The sequence below is a fragment of the Quercus lobata genome, chromosome 1, assembly GCF_001633185.2.
Source record: "Quercus lobata isolate SW786 chromosome 1, ValleyOak3.0 Primary Assembly, whole genome shotgun sequence".
NCBI lineage: Eukaryota > Viridiplantae > Streptophyta > Magnoliopsida > Fagales > Fagaceae > Quercus > Quercus lobata.
The window spans coordinates 46,813,776-46,828,596 of NC_044904.1; the positions used below are offsets into that span (position 1 = coordinate 46,813,776).

A 14,821-nucleotide genomic window follows, 5' to 3' on the forward strand; every position below is an offset into this window, starting at 1 on the left:
ACGGTGTGTACTAGATTCTTTAGGGCTTGTTCTATAGTAGACTGCACTAGAGTGGGCTTAGGACTAGACATTACACAAACATTCATCTTGTTTCCTTCAAATTATAGAATTGGTTGCCTATCCCACTGCCTCATATTGTCTCTTCAATCTTGAAAAATACCATAAGAAGATTGAAATGGATAATTTTGTTGATAATACTGTGGTGTATATACCATCCTAAGGTCAGCTTTCATTTTTCCCAAGTAACTGGAGAACAATGCTTGTGAAGGTCCCAACAATAATTCTAGTGCTACAAAGCTCTACCAACAACTTGCATTCTGGCAAGAACAACTTTGTTGTGTTCATTTGACACACACAAATGTTCAAAGAAGAATCGGACCAAAACTGGTGTAACTAGACTTTGTTGCACATGTGGGCTAATGGATTGGGTGAGGAGCCTGACCCCTCTCTCTCTCTCTCTCTCTCTCTCTCCAATTATATTGGGTCAGTCTTTTGCCTTGTGGGTTGCGTCGAGATCTAGGTTTCCCTGTGATTCGAGTCTTTGAAAGACCAAGGGCATGTGAGTTGTGATCTCAAAGGATTATTACCCGGAACTTGAACACACCAAGCCAGAGCAACGACTCAGAGGTGACAACGGTGCCATGCAAAATGGTTTAACGTCGACAATTCAAGTGGAAAAAGGTCACAACGACTTGATGAGGTCTCACGCAGGATTGAAGAATTGAGCCACTGATGGTTGAGGCTTGCAACAAGGTGGTGGTTTGAGTCTAGAATGATGATCTTGTTTCAAGTCAAGTTGACGATGTGGTGTTGGGCCATTGAGGACTAGGTACAGATTTTTTTTTTTTGGTTGGGTTGAGATTTGTGGTATTCAGGTGGATGGGACTCAAAGACAGCTTGAATTTTGGTTGTAAATTTTTTGTCAATGGATGGGTTATAGTGGATTGACCACAATGGTTTTACAGATGAGTGACCACAACAGATATTTTTATTACTCTAGGTTGACTGGCAGTGATACTTCAAACGGATCAGAATTTGCTCTAATACCAAATTTGACATGGACAAACTAGAACATTACAACAAGAAAATTAAAGAACAAGAAAAATAAAGATAGATGACCCAAGAATCAACACCTAGACTTGCTTGGAGTCAGTAGCAAGCAATAGAAAACCACTAGAAGTAAACACCTAGGGTTGGCTAGAGTGGCAACTATGGTTGGCTAGAGTCGGCACCAAACCATGGAGACAATACTAATACTATTAACCTAATAATCTACTAGGACATAAAACAAAAATACAATTGACTTGCAAAATAAAATAAACTAAACTAAAATAGATATCCCTTTAAGCCTCCCCATCATAAAACTGACCATATTTACCTTCCAAAGCAAACAATTTTGACTTCACATCCAATAGCAATCTTATGCCCCGCTTGTTTTATTGTAAAATGTTTTCAACTAAAAACATTTTCATTTTCAGTGTTTAGAAGTGTTCTTGAAAATGCTCCGAAAATCATTTTTGTTGTTTGTTTTGTTATAAAAAAAATAAAAAAATCATGATCTCACATCCTACAACTTAGGCACAAACCCAACCAAATCCACACCATCAACCACCCAAAAACCTAGATCTGGAAGAAATAAAAAAAATATAAAAAAAAAGAACCAGATCCATCACAAACCCAGATCAGGGAGCACAAAAAACCAAGAACAAAAACCAGATTGACATCAGCATTATCACAATCCCAGATCGGCATCGAAGTTTGTGTCACGATGTGCGACAGACCAAAGGATCAGTGGTGAATTCACATTCACGGTGGTGGCAGATTGTACGAAGCTTCATCATGTGGAGCAGACTCTCAATCACAGCATGCCCATGAAACTTGATCATGGCCGGCACAGGCACCTGCAGTTCCTCTGCATACAGTGACTCAGCTCTCTCAAATTGAAAAGAGAGAAGGTTAGGGCGGTTGGATTTCAAGTGTGAGACAACCAAAGGGAGGTGTGCGAGCTTAATAATTTGGAAAATGTTTTACCAAAAAATTCCAATAAAACATTCCACAAATTTTTACAAAGGATTTTCTGATCAATGGAAATTTTTTACAATGAAACGAACACCTGAAAATGAGGAAAGTGTTTTCTGGTAAACAGCTTACAAGCAAACAAACGGAGCATTAATTATAAAAATATAAGCATATGGGTGGGTGGGTGTTTAGAGTGGCCATAATATGCTTTATGTGTGTGTTTGGAAGTATACAGTGTGTGGGACAAAGCTAATGGCAAAGTTATCTACCACAAACATTACCACCACTAGATGTTAGTACTCTTCAATAATCAAATCATTTAGGCTCAAGCATAACCTAGGACACTACTAATATAACAAAGAAATTTTTTGATAGGTACTAATATACCAAAGAAATTAAAATCTTAAACAATAAAAAAACTAAATTCAGCATGCATAAAAAATAAATAATAATAATAATAATAATAATTAAAAAAACTCGTGAATCCTATTCCCTAATTGATGGCCACCTTAACACAAATATGTGATGTTGCATAAAATCTATCAACCTAACATCTACTACCAATCTCTCTTACACAAGATCTACAAGCTACATAAATGACTATCTTGCTACTTGTCAAGACGTTCATGTGTAGTTCATAGTTCACGAAGTGTAGGAATACCAGAATTCACAAGCCTCAAGAGCCACTTCATCATCAGTGTCCTTGTTGACTTGCAACATGTATTCAATTACATTCCTCAGATGTGGCTGCATCATAATGAAAAAAAGATTCAGCAATATTAAAAAGAGGAGATGGCATTAAAATAGACAAAAGGCATAGCAAGATAAGACAGCATGACATTAATATGGACAACAGAATAAGTAGACATTTAAATCACCCTAGACACTCAAAGGAAACTAAAAGCAAGCAACATGCAACAAAAATTGATGCATAGAAAATGGTACATAATACAAGCAACGCAAAAAATAATAACCTCCAAGAAATGCTAACCTCCAAGAAAGATGGATGGACTTCAATTAGCTGAACAAATGCTGCACAAACCTATAGGCATACAAAATATAGATGAGATCAAAGACAAGCTTGTAATAAAATAATAGCATTCCAGTTCCAACCTCAGAAACAATACCAATAAGAAACCCAAAGCTGATAAATGTGGAGCCAAAAACATTAATTGGTGTAAGCGCTTTCCACACATCTTAGTACTAAATCAAATGCCAAAGCTCAACAATGTGAAAAATACAAATTAAAATATTCTCTACAAACCAATGGTAAGCATGTATGCCAATACAAATATGATATATTTGAAATTGATTTCATTAGTCATATGCATTATATCACAAACTCAACTACAATATGAATGGGAACAATAAGGCATAGCAAAAGACCTACTATAGACAATTGAAATCTAACAAACTATCGCAAAACCAACTTATTTAAATATAAAACAGGAGCTAAATTTTAAGAGGAAATATTTAGTGTTAAATTAGATGCTATTAGTGCATAACAAGACCAGGGACAATAAGACAGAACAAGTGGTTACCAATTTCCGCACTTCTGATGCAGGGTCATGAGCAAGAACAAACAAACCCTGAAGATATTGATCCATAGAGACATATAAAGCCTGCAAGCAAGTAGCTTAAAAGAGTTACTATCACCCCTGTGCAATTTTATTTCTGATCCTTGTCTGATTTCCTTAACTCTATTAGTCTTTCCTTATGATTTGAATGTATCTGTTTCAAGGGCAGTGTGTTTACAATCGTAAACACATTGTTCTTTTTCATCAATAAAACTCCTATTATCTATCAAAAAAAAAGATCCAGCAGAAACCAATAACGCAATTATTAGAATTATACTTACAGCAGGCAACAACATTATGTATTGATTAACAGAACCCAAGGAGAGCTTTCTTAATGAGGCATGTGGTGACTGGAAAAACTGTTATATAGACCAAAAAAAAAAAACAGGTCAAAAACCCACAAAGAAAGGAAAAAAAAAAAAAAAAAAAAGAGCATGAATAGTTAAAATGTCCCATTAGAAAATCATTAGAGGACAATGTTGAAATTAATTTCAACAGAAGATGTGAAATGAAGATAACTTAAGAATAGAAAATAATTAAGTTACCTTATACAATCTAGGAAGAAATATGTTAATTGGGCGTTCAGCTAAGCCAGGTACATCTGAATCAAGCACTTGCGGGATATCCTCACAAATCTGTCTTGCACCACGTCATCAATGAATCAAAAATTATAATTATACAAAATCAAAATTATAACACTTCTTGATGCAATGAGGAGAGCTTAGATTTGATATAAAAAGGTTAAAGAAATTTCTAGCAACAAAAAATGATTACTTTTTTGAAATTGGAACACTAGAACATCAATATACAGCAAAAGAAATATTCAAATCTGAAATTTCATAGATTAGAGGTCTATTTAGAATCCGCTTATTTTACTAAAACTGAAAACTTCTTGCTGAAAGTACTGTAGATAAAGGTAAAAGTTAGCTAAAATAGTATAGTGGAACCCATGAATAGTACCAAAAAGTGCAGTGAGACTTATGAATAGTAGCAAAAATAAGCTCAATAGTAAAATAAGTTGACAAAATTAATCATGCCAAACGGACACTAGATAAGAAAATGCTGCTACAACAACTCAAAATAGCCTATTTATAGTAGTCTTCAGTAACCCAAAATCCTAACCCTTCATCTTGTATATTACATATAACAATTAAATTTCAACCATCCAGCTTCATTAAAAAGTCGCATCATTAAAAGTCGCATGCTAGTCATATAACCTTGTAAAATATTAAAAACATAATAATGGATCAAACATATCATAGAGAAATAAAAGACAACATACTTTTTCTTTTTCTTTTTTTCCTTAAAGCTCAAATTCTCCAACATGGTTTTTTTCCTATGAAGAGCTAAAGTCAAAAGCCACTATATTGACACAGCATAAATGCTTATAGATGTTACAAACATGATGATGCTAAATAGACATAGAGGAATGATGTAAACAACTTGTCCGCAATGTCTGATGAATGAGAATTTACAACCAGGATAAAAAAACCAGAAGGTTACATGTTCTCTCTTTTTTTTGATAGATAAAGAGAAATTTATTAATAAAGAGAAAAAAGAAAAGAAAAGTACAAGTTGTTCATGATGATGAACAACAAGAAAAAAAAAATGGAAAAAAAAAGAAAAGAACAAACAGCACAACAAAACAAGAAATCAGGAAACTAAGCTAAGGGAAGACATAAACTCAGAGAGAGAAAAACAATCAGTAAAACCCCAACAACAAGACCACTCCCAAAGACTACGTTGGCATAAAACTTTTAACTCGTCCAAAGTCTTCTCATTGTCCTCAAAGGAACGACAAATTTGTTCCAACCACACAATCCACATTAAGCATCTTGGAACCAAATTCCAAATATCTGAATTATGTTTCCCAAGCCACTAATGCCAACAAGATAACAAACCCGCCACTAATCCTGGCATAACCCAATGAATACCAAAGGCCTGAAGCATAAAAGTCCAAAGGGAATGAGTAAAAGGGCAATGAAGAAGGAGATGGTCAACCGACTCCCCATCACAACAACACATACAACACCAAGTAGCCAACGGGCGACCCCTAAGCATTAGATTGTCCAAAGTGAGGATCCGACCATGAGCAGCTGTCCACAAAAAGAACGCCACTCGTCTAGGAATCTTTGGTTTCCAAACACCCTTCCAAGGAAATAAAAAATTCGAAGCACCCCGAATCGCATGGTAATAAGACCGAGTGCCAAAATTACCATCACCCTTTAACCGCCAACAAAGGGTATCTCTCCTATCACCCCGAGGAATACGAGTTTGGATAAGCTGGAGTAGGGAATAAGATCCAGCTAGCTCCCAATCTTCAAAAGCTCTATAGAACCTTAAATCCCATACTCTAACAGTACCCCCTTCTGGCATCCACAAAACCTCAGAGATACAAGCATCCTTGACCGCTGAACATACATAGAGATCAAGAAAGAGATTTTTTAGAGAATTATCACCAATCCACCTATCATGCCAAAAGCGTATACGAGTGCCTTCACCCACTACGAAACATTCATGGTAAGAATAAAGAAGAGAACTTGTGCAGCCAACCCTCACAAACATTCAGGATAAGTTTGGACAAATAATGAAAATGATGATAAAGAATATTGATGAACTAAGCACATGTGACTGGTTTCCTATGCCAATACATATCAAGCTAAAAAACTTTTCTGTCCATCCTCTTCAGCTGCATAGAGAGAATAGTAACCCCGTCTTTCTCCTCTTTAACACACAAGGCTGGAGAACCAAGAGTATTGGGCCAAAGAAAGTTTCAGCTTGGGAGCTTATTCCACCCACAGAGGATCGTTAATAAGACAGGACAGGAAATTTTGTTGAAGATGATAGTAATTAAGCCCTGGTAGCAAAGTTATCAATATTGTATTGGTCACTGTTCTGCTTTGTCTACAGAAACTAAATATTTCGGAACTTGTGTACCGTTTTGGAATAAATTTGATATATATTACATGTGTGTTCGTATTTTTATATATTAATAGTAGTTAGGCTAATGCATGAATATAAACAAATTATGAGGATAAAATATTAAAGATAGATAAGCTAAATTAAATCTTTATTACCCAATAGAAACTAGAAAGACAACCTATGTTTTTGTTTTCTATTAAAAGACTTTATATTTTATATTCTAGCTTATATGATGTGCAAAAACTGAAAAAGAGTTGAATGAAACAAATTAGAAACCTAGAAAAACATTAAGAGTAATTTTTAAATATATATATTAACATAATATTAAGCAACAAAATAACTATTTTTTTATAATTTCAACAAAATAACTATTGATAAGACTTGATTTCATAAAATTTAAATTAAAAAAAAGAAGAAAAATGGTGATTAGGACTTGAACAGTTTATTGGGAAGAGCAATAGATACTCTTGAATCAAAAACAATCAGTCACAACAAAAGGAAATATAGCCTTTGATTTGCCAATAAACTTATATCAATGGAGGTGGCTTCGGAAAGGATAGACCAGCTGCCAATGTCATCGATGCTCACATCCACCCATCGAGATGTTCAGGTATGCAATCTTCTCTCTCCCCTCTCACTCTTTCACTCTTTAAGTCTCTGTTCTCTGCTACCATGAACAGGTAGCTACTAATCAAAACCATTATTGCAAATCACTAAACCTCCTTGATAGACATGTTATCCTCCTCTGCCATTGAGGCCATGAATCCCCCAAGCCCAAAATATTGGTGTCAGCCAAAATGTACCAAATTTGCCAATACTCACCAAAACACCCCAAAATTTTAAGGGCATTTTGAGGGAGTTATATGTACCGGTTTGGTAATCAATATGATATATCTCGGCCATTTCAGCCAGTATGAAAGGGTATTAACAACTTTTCCTAGTTTTCCAAAAAATAAACAACACTTTTATAATATTTCAAGTTTGTTTACCAGGCTTGAAAAAATCAAGGTTTCCAATATATAACAACTAGAAACATATCACATGAGAGCCAAAAAGTAATGTTCCCATCACCTTATAAAGCCCCATAACAAATTCATGTTACACTAACTTCGACCATACTAGTTACTACTGAATCTTTTTTTGTTAGCCCTTACACTATTTTACAGCTGCATGAAAGCATCAAATCAATAGATCACTGAAAAGTTTCCACCCAACCATCCAATACATCTTAAACCCAAAATGCTAACAAGCATGTGTTAATAACGTATGCTATATCAAAGTAGCACAAATTAAACAAATTAACAAATAATATCAATAGTAGAGAAGCATTCAGCATATGTAATTAATTTAAAGCACTATTTTAGATAGAAAAATTAATGTTAATCCATTAACTCAGAATGTTGGATATACCTTGGATAAAGCATCCATAGCACCTTCCATGTGATTTACGTCATTACTGTCTAAGCAATTTACTAAAGCTTGCAACAACTCGGGCCATCCCAAAACACCCCCTAGCTGAACAACAACACTAATAATGGTCCCAACTGTTGATCTAATATGCCTATCTGCTGCTCCCAAGCAAGGCAACAATTCTGATTTAATATATTGCTGGTTTACAGGAGTCATGGACTTGTACACAGTTCTAAGGTTATTTTTTAGAAGAAGGCCCGCAGCTTGTCGAATTTCCACTGATTTACCCTGTTAAAAAGTTCCCAAGAAATCAACTGTTAATATAATCAGATCCAATAATAGAAATGTTATCAGTATGCAGAAAGCCACACATGTCTGTGGTATATCCAAGCAACAAACAGGGAAAAAATCAGTTTTCCTTATAATGGTAAATTAGTCACTGATCAATGGAATGCAAAATATCAGATTAACAGATAAATTTTCCTGATCCATATGCAGACAATACCATTAGGAAAACAAAAGAAAATTATTGATGTATATTATGCAATGAACATGTGAAAATAGGCTAAAACAAATTGTCGTACATCCATGGATAGTTTTAATCAATCTGAATTTTGTATTTTTCTTTTTTTGGATCATTGGCTCTTGCGGTACAAGTGAACTTCTAAGTCACTTTCTTGAATCATGAACTCTAGTTTGGTCATTTTGTTACGCTTGCGATATAATGAACACATCCATCATTGTGAAAAGGGGCAATATACAGAGTCTAGCAATCACTAAAATGATGAAGTACAAGCATTTTGAGGAAATACGCCACTAGCTATGATGATGACTCCAACTCTTTTGAATTGAATACTATTTAAAAATTGAAAGAAGCCAGTCATATTCCTTAGGACAACCAAACAGTCCCTAAACTACTGAACTAAAGCATGCTCCATGCTTCTCAATGAAGAATCAACACAAAGTTCAATAATAAAGTTTAATGAAACTTCAAACAAACCCTAAAATGTTTTTTTTTTTTTTTTGATAAGTAATAAAGATTTATTGAAATCAAAAGGAGAGAGACACCCAAGTACACAAGAAGTATACAAAGGTAAACATATCAAAAACGAATATTACATAAATAAAGTAAATCCAAAATAGAAGAAAAAGGTTGGTTTCTCCACACGGAGAACCAGTCCAATAAGGTTCTGAAGAATAGAAGCTTGAGAACAGGCATGGAACGCTCATTGTCTTCAAAACACCTACTATTTCTCTCCTTCCAAATACACCACGTCAAACAATGAGGAACAACCTTCCATATATCTCCATTACGATGGCGACCAAATCGACCTTGCCAGCAAGCAAATAGCCCAACAACAGACATTGGCATAACCCAACAAACTCCAAAAACCATATCCCACAACTCCAAAGCAACCGGGCAATGAAGGAATAGATGGTCAACAGTTTCACTATTACACTTGCACATATAACACCAATCCAAAATGCAAACCTTTCTTTTCCTTAAATTGTCAATTGTCAGACATTTCCCCAAGGCAGCAGTCCATACAAAGAAAGCCACTCTAGAGGGGATCTTCTGCTTCCAAATGTTTTTCCAAGGGAAAAACTGCTTACTATGACCAACAAGAAGATGGTAGTACGCACTAACCGTGAACCCCTTACTCTTACAAGGCAGCCAACATCTCTTATCCTCCCCAATCCCCCTTACAGGAGTGCTATAAATGGTATTTATGAAACTCCTGAAAGTTTCCAATTCCTGATTATGCACATCCCTAAAAAAAAAAAAAAACCCTAAAATGTACTATTCAAGTGTAGCAATAGCTTCACGAAATACCTCTTTTGGAACAAAAAGGGAATTTTGAAAAGTATATTAAAGCCAATTAAACATTCCACACCACCTCACTGCTCCTTTCTTTGAAGAGTCAATTAAAACCCCAACTTTTTTCCATGATAACGTAAAGAACCTTAAAGAAGAGCCCATTGGACTCGACTGTAGCCCCTTAAACCTACAAGCAATTGACCCACTCAACATTACTAATTGCCGGGTAATCCAGAAGCGTTCACCGTGACAGGCTAAGAAGCATATGCTCGTGCCCAGGAGCCTCAACCAAAATCGAAAAAATCCAACCAAGTCAAACGTGTGATCCACCACAAAACTATCCTTGTGTATAAAACCCAACAAACCCATTATTCACTAATAAGTCCTCTGCTTCCAAAACAACAAAACCACTTTCAATCAAATCCCAAAAAAAAAAAAAAAAAAAAAAAGCAAAACCCATTAAAATACCTTCATAGATACAATACAATCAAAACCCAGTTCCAATCGACACAATCACAACCCATTTTTTCTCGAGAATTCAACCATAAACACACAATCCGCACAATACCCATTTAGCAAAAAAACACAAAACACAATTGCTATAAACAAAAAATCCAGAGAAAACCCAGTAAGCCAAAACAAAAACAAAAAAAAAAAAAACAAAACAAAAAAACACATAGAAAGTAACCTCGGCACGAGCGAGAATGAAAGCGAGGTAATTGTTGAAATCTGGGAACTGAGAGTAGTGTTGGAGTTGATGCCAAATCTGAGACTTGTCCGAAGAATGAGAAATCTGTTGCTCAAGCAAGCCGCAGATCTCTCTGAACCCTTCTTCCTGTGGCTGCCACGAGGCACTATTCACCACCGCCGCCATTATTTTTTTCTGTTTTTGTGGGAATTTGAGAGAGAAAGATGGGTTCGGACTTGGGACAAGTTGTGAGGATTAGATGGGCAGAGAACAAAAAGTTCTAAAATCTTTGTCGAGAGATGAAAGAAATTATAGGAGGTTTTTCGGGTGAGAGATGATTGATAGATGGGAGGGTTTCCACACAGAGAGAGAGAGAGAGAGAAAGAGAGAGAGAGGTGTTATTTTGCGGGAAGAGAGAGAGACTTATTCACTATTATTATTAATTTTTTTTTTTTGATCGGACTATTAATTTTTTTAATATTTCCTTAACCAAAAAAAAATTCATTTAAATGTGTACTTGGATCAATAATCAATATCTATCTCTCTTTGTATATATCTATATATGTATATATATATATATATATCATATTAATTAATTAATTATTAATCTATATTCTATATATTATTATTATCAATATATATAAATATATATATATATATATAAAACCGAAGTCTTGACCTCTCCACAATTTTCCACATCAACATTTTTTTTTAAATTTTTAAATCTGATTTATTTCTTTTAATTAAATATATATACTCTCCTTTCTCAAACCAAATACTCTACCCGATAAAATTCTGAAACCAAACGCAGAATGGCAAAACCTGAAGCAACAGCACAAGGTCAAAACGGCAGAACCTCTCCTTTTGACAAAACCAAACACAGCATCTCTCCTTTCGAAATTACTCACCAAACGCAGAACATCTTCACTCTCTCAAACACAGATCCAAGCTATTTTGCAAAAAACTTGCAAGGGCACGACCATGGGAGCCAACGATTTCAATCTCCGACCCAACCTCCATATCAGAGCATTCTCTCTTGGTATCTCTCAATTAATCTATGAATAAACTCTTTTCCTATTGTCTTTAATTAAGTTTTTCTGTCAATTTAAGGATTTCGTCTTTAATTATTAATATATAATATTCTATATTATTGTTATTGTTATTATTATTATTATTATTATTATTATTATTATCAATATATATATATATAAAACCGAAGCCTCTGACCTCTCCACAATTTTTCACATCAACATTTTTTTTAAAATTTTTAAATCTGATTTATTTCTTTTAATTAAATATATATACTCTCCTTTCTCAAACCAAATACTCTACCCGATAAAATTCTGAAACCAAACGCAGAACGGCAAAACCTGAAGCAACAGCACAAGGTCAAAACGGCAGAACCTCTCCTTTTGACAAAACCAAACCCAGTACCTCTCCTTTCGAAATTACTCACCAAACGCAGAACATCTTCACTCTCTCAAACACAGATCCAAGCTATTTTGCAAAAAGCTTGCAAGGGCACGACCATGGGAGCCAACGATTTCAATCTCCGACCCAACCTCCATATCAGAGCATTCTCTCTTGGTATCTCTCAATTAATCTATGAATAAACTCTTTTCCTATTGTCTTTAATTAGGTTTTTCTGTCAATTTAAGGATTTCGTCTTTAATTATTAATCTATAATATTCTATTATTATTATTATTATTATTATTATTATTATTATCAATATATATATATATATATAAAACCGAAGCCTCTGACCTCTCCACAATTTTCCACATCAACATTTTTTTAAAAATTTTTAAATCTGATTTATTTCTTTTAATTAAATATATATACTCTCCTTTCTCAAACCAAATACTCTACCCGATAAAATTCTGAAACCAAACGCAGAACGGCAAAACCTAAAGCAACAGCACAAGGTCAAAACGGCAAAACCTCTCCTTTCTAAATTACTCACCAAATGCAGAACATCTTCACTCTCTCAAACACGGAACCAAGCTATTTTGCAAAAAGCTTGCAAGGGCACGACCATGGGAGCCAACGATTTCAATCTCCGACCCAACCTCCATATCAGAGCATTCTCTCTTGGTATCTTTCAATTAATCTATGAATAAACTCTTTTCCTATTGTCTTTAATTAGGTTTTTCTGTCAATTTAAGGATTTCGTCTTTAATTATTAATCTATAATATTCTATATTATTGTTATTATTATTATTATTATTATTATTATTATTATCAATATATATATATAAAACCGAAGCCTCTGACCTCTCCACAATTTTCCACATCAACATTTTTTTTAAAATTTTTAAATCTGATTTATTTCTTTTAATTAAATATATATACTCTCCTTTCTCAAACCAAATACTCTACCCGATAAAATTCTGAAACCAAACGCAGAACGGCAAAACTTGAAGCAACAGCACAAGGTCAAAACGGCAGAACCTCTCCTTTTGACAAAACCAAACCCAGCACCTCTCCTTTCGAAATTACTCACCAAACGCAGAACATCTTCACTCTCTCAAACACAGATCCAAGCTATTTTGCAAAAAGCTTGCAAGGGCACGACCATGGGAGCCAACGATTTCAATCTCCGACCCAACCTCCATATCAGAGCATTCTCTCTTGGTATCTCTCAATTAATCTATGAATAAACTCTTTTCCTATTGTCTTTAATTAGGTTTTTTTGTCAATTTAAGGATTTCGTCTTTAATTAGGTTTTTTTTTTTGTCAATTTAGGGATTTCAACTCCTATCCCCTTTTTCTCTATATTCTTTTTTGTTGAAGTTAGGGAAACACTCATAGAACATTAAATTCTACAGGTTTTGTTGGAGATAGTATTGAAGAGCCTCCCAACCTTCAAAATCTAACAACAATCCTACAGGTTTTGCTTCAAGTTTTGCTTTATTTTGCTATCTAGGTTTTTTAGCACATCTAATTTAACTTAGCTTAATCATTTGATTGATTGAATAATTATTTGTGCACCTAAAACGTCAGCCTTCTTTGTCTCCACTCAGTCCCCTATTTTTTTTTTTTTTCAAACCGTCTACCTCTTCTGTACAAGTTCATGTCTTTTTTATTTTGGTCTGTCTCTGATTCTAAAATGTAGGAAGAAATTTTATGTTCTCAGTTGGGTTGTAGCTGTTGTTTTGTTTTATAGTAGAATTGTAGTGAAACTCCAGCAATTATTCTTTTTAAGTTATTCTAGCAGATGTTAAGCTTATTCTTTCACATAGTTGATGTTAAGCTCTTTTGGAATGTAAAAAATCAAAATTTGATGATTTCTAATGCATTCATTCATCTTATGCATTTAATTGTTGGAAAAGGAAACTGAGTAGCTAATTATTTCAAGAAACAACAAAGGATCCTTGAAGGTTTTTTGGGTATCCTCTCTTCTAAACACATAGCAAATATATGGTTAGAAACATGAGAGAGTTTGAATGTTAATGTTTTGATTAGAAATCAGTGTTTTTTTTTTTTTTTTCATTTATTTTTGTAGATAAGTTTTGGTAATGAAATTTGTTTAGAAATCTGTAACTATAAACAAATTTAATTAGGACTCTATAACCATTATCTTATAAATAGTTTTTGTGATAATGTTTATTCTATTTTTTTAATATATATATTTTTTGTGTACCAAACCAATTCACGGCTGTTCAATTTATAATTCTTTGTACATTTGTGTTGTTCCTTCCCTGCAACAGATTTAAAACAGCAGATTTCAATGAATACCAAACAGCAACAGATTTAATTCTTTGTACATTCGTTTGCTGTTTTAAAGCAGGTTTCATTCTTAATTTTTGTTCTTCCATTCACTTTTATTTAGATTTAATATTCCTGATTAATTTCTACTTTTTTATTGCCTTTCTCTCCATTCGAATCAAGGTTAAAGGTATGGTATTCGTTTGCCTCTGTACTATTTCTGAATTTTTTTTTAGTATAGGGTTAACTATCGTAATTATCTATATATATATATATATATATATATATATAAAGATTTACATCAAAGTTAAAAACTTAAAAGAGGCAGCCTAATTCACTAGGGAAGCTACCTAAACAGTGTGTGCTAGGTTGGATAATTGATTGATTGGTGTTATTGTTGCTTTCATATGCCTCTTATATCTACGGCTGAATTCATAGATAGCTTACCTTCTTTTATATTTTTGTCTAATTTATTGGTCTCTGTGATGTTTCTAGCAAGATGGTTTTCCCTTTTTGGTGACTTTCATTGGCTTTACTTACACTAAGTGTTGTTTGTATTCATGTTAATCAAATAGTTCGATGAAAGCGATAGATATAAGTGCAATTTATGAAAGTTAGAATAACAGTTTCTTATCATTTTTCTTTATTAAATGAAGATAGAAGAAAATTTGTTATAT

At 33.9% G+C, this 14,821-nt stretch overlaps 2 protein-coding genes across 2 annotated transcripts in view; one reads left to right on the top strand and one right to left on the bottom strand.

Moving 5' to 3' along the window:
- The window catches only part of LOC115991218 (transportin-1), a 30,534-nt gene extending 19,686 nt beyond the window's left edge, over positions 1 to 10,848 (bottom strand). The window contains exons 1-7 of the mRNA XM_031114959.1: positions 10,436 to 10,848; positions 7,929 to 8,216; positions 4,142 to 4,231; positions 3,878 to 3,955; positions 3,561 to 3,641; positions 3,011 to 3,061; positions 2,681 to 2,766 (exon numbers count right to left, since the gene is read on the bottom strand). Of these exons, the coding sequence (XP_030970819.1) occupies positions 2,681 to 2,766; positions 3,011 to 3,061; positions 3,561 to 3,641; positions 3,878 to 3,955; positions 4,142 to 4,231; positions 7,929 to 8,216; positions 10,436 to 10,621 (860 nt within the window). The 5' untranslated portion in view covers positions 10,622 to 10,848. The remainder of the gene's footprint in view (positions 1 to 2,680; positions 2,767 to 3,010; positions 3,062 to 3,560; positions 3,642 to 3,877; positions 3,956 to 4,141; positions 4,232 to 7,928; positions 8,217 to 10,435) is intronic.
- A 1,598-nt stretch (positions 10,849 to 12,446) lies between these two features.
- On the top strand, positions 12,447 to 14,300 carry LOC115963872. Its single transcript, XM_031083123.1, has 4 exons — positions 12,447 to 12,530; positions 12,843 to 13,070; positions 13,265 to 13,326; positions 14,147 to 14,300. Exons 1-4 carry the CDS (start codon positions 12,473 to 12,475, stop codon positions 14,150 to 14,152), a joined length of 354 nt encoding a protein of 117 aa, XP_030938983.1. The 5' UTR covers positions 12,447 to 12,472; the 3' UTR covers positions 14,153 to 14,300.
- The last annotated feature ends 521 nt before the right edge of the window (positions 14,301 to 14,821 follow it).

Coding starts and splice junctions, on each gene's coding strand:
- LOC115963872 (XM_031083123.1), top strand. CDS start 12,473: ATGGGAGCCAACGATTTCAATCTCCGACCCAACCTCCATATCAGAGCA. Junction 12,531..12,842: donor TATCAGAGCATTCTCTCTTG/GTATCTTTCAAT, acceptor AACCAAACGCAG/AACGGCAAAACTTGAAGCAA. Junction 13,071..13,264: donor TATCAGAGCATTCTCTCTTG/GTATCTCTCAAT, acceptor TAAATTCTACAG/GTTTTGTTGGAGATAGTATT.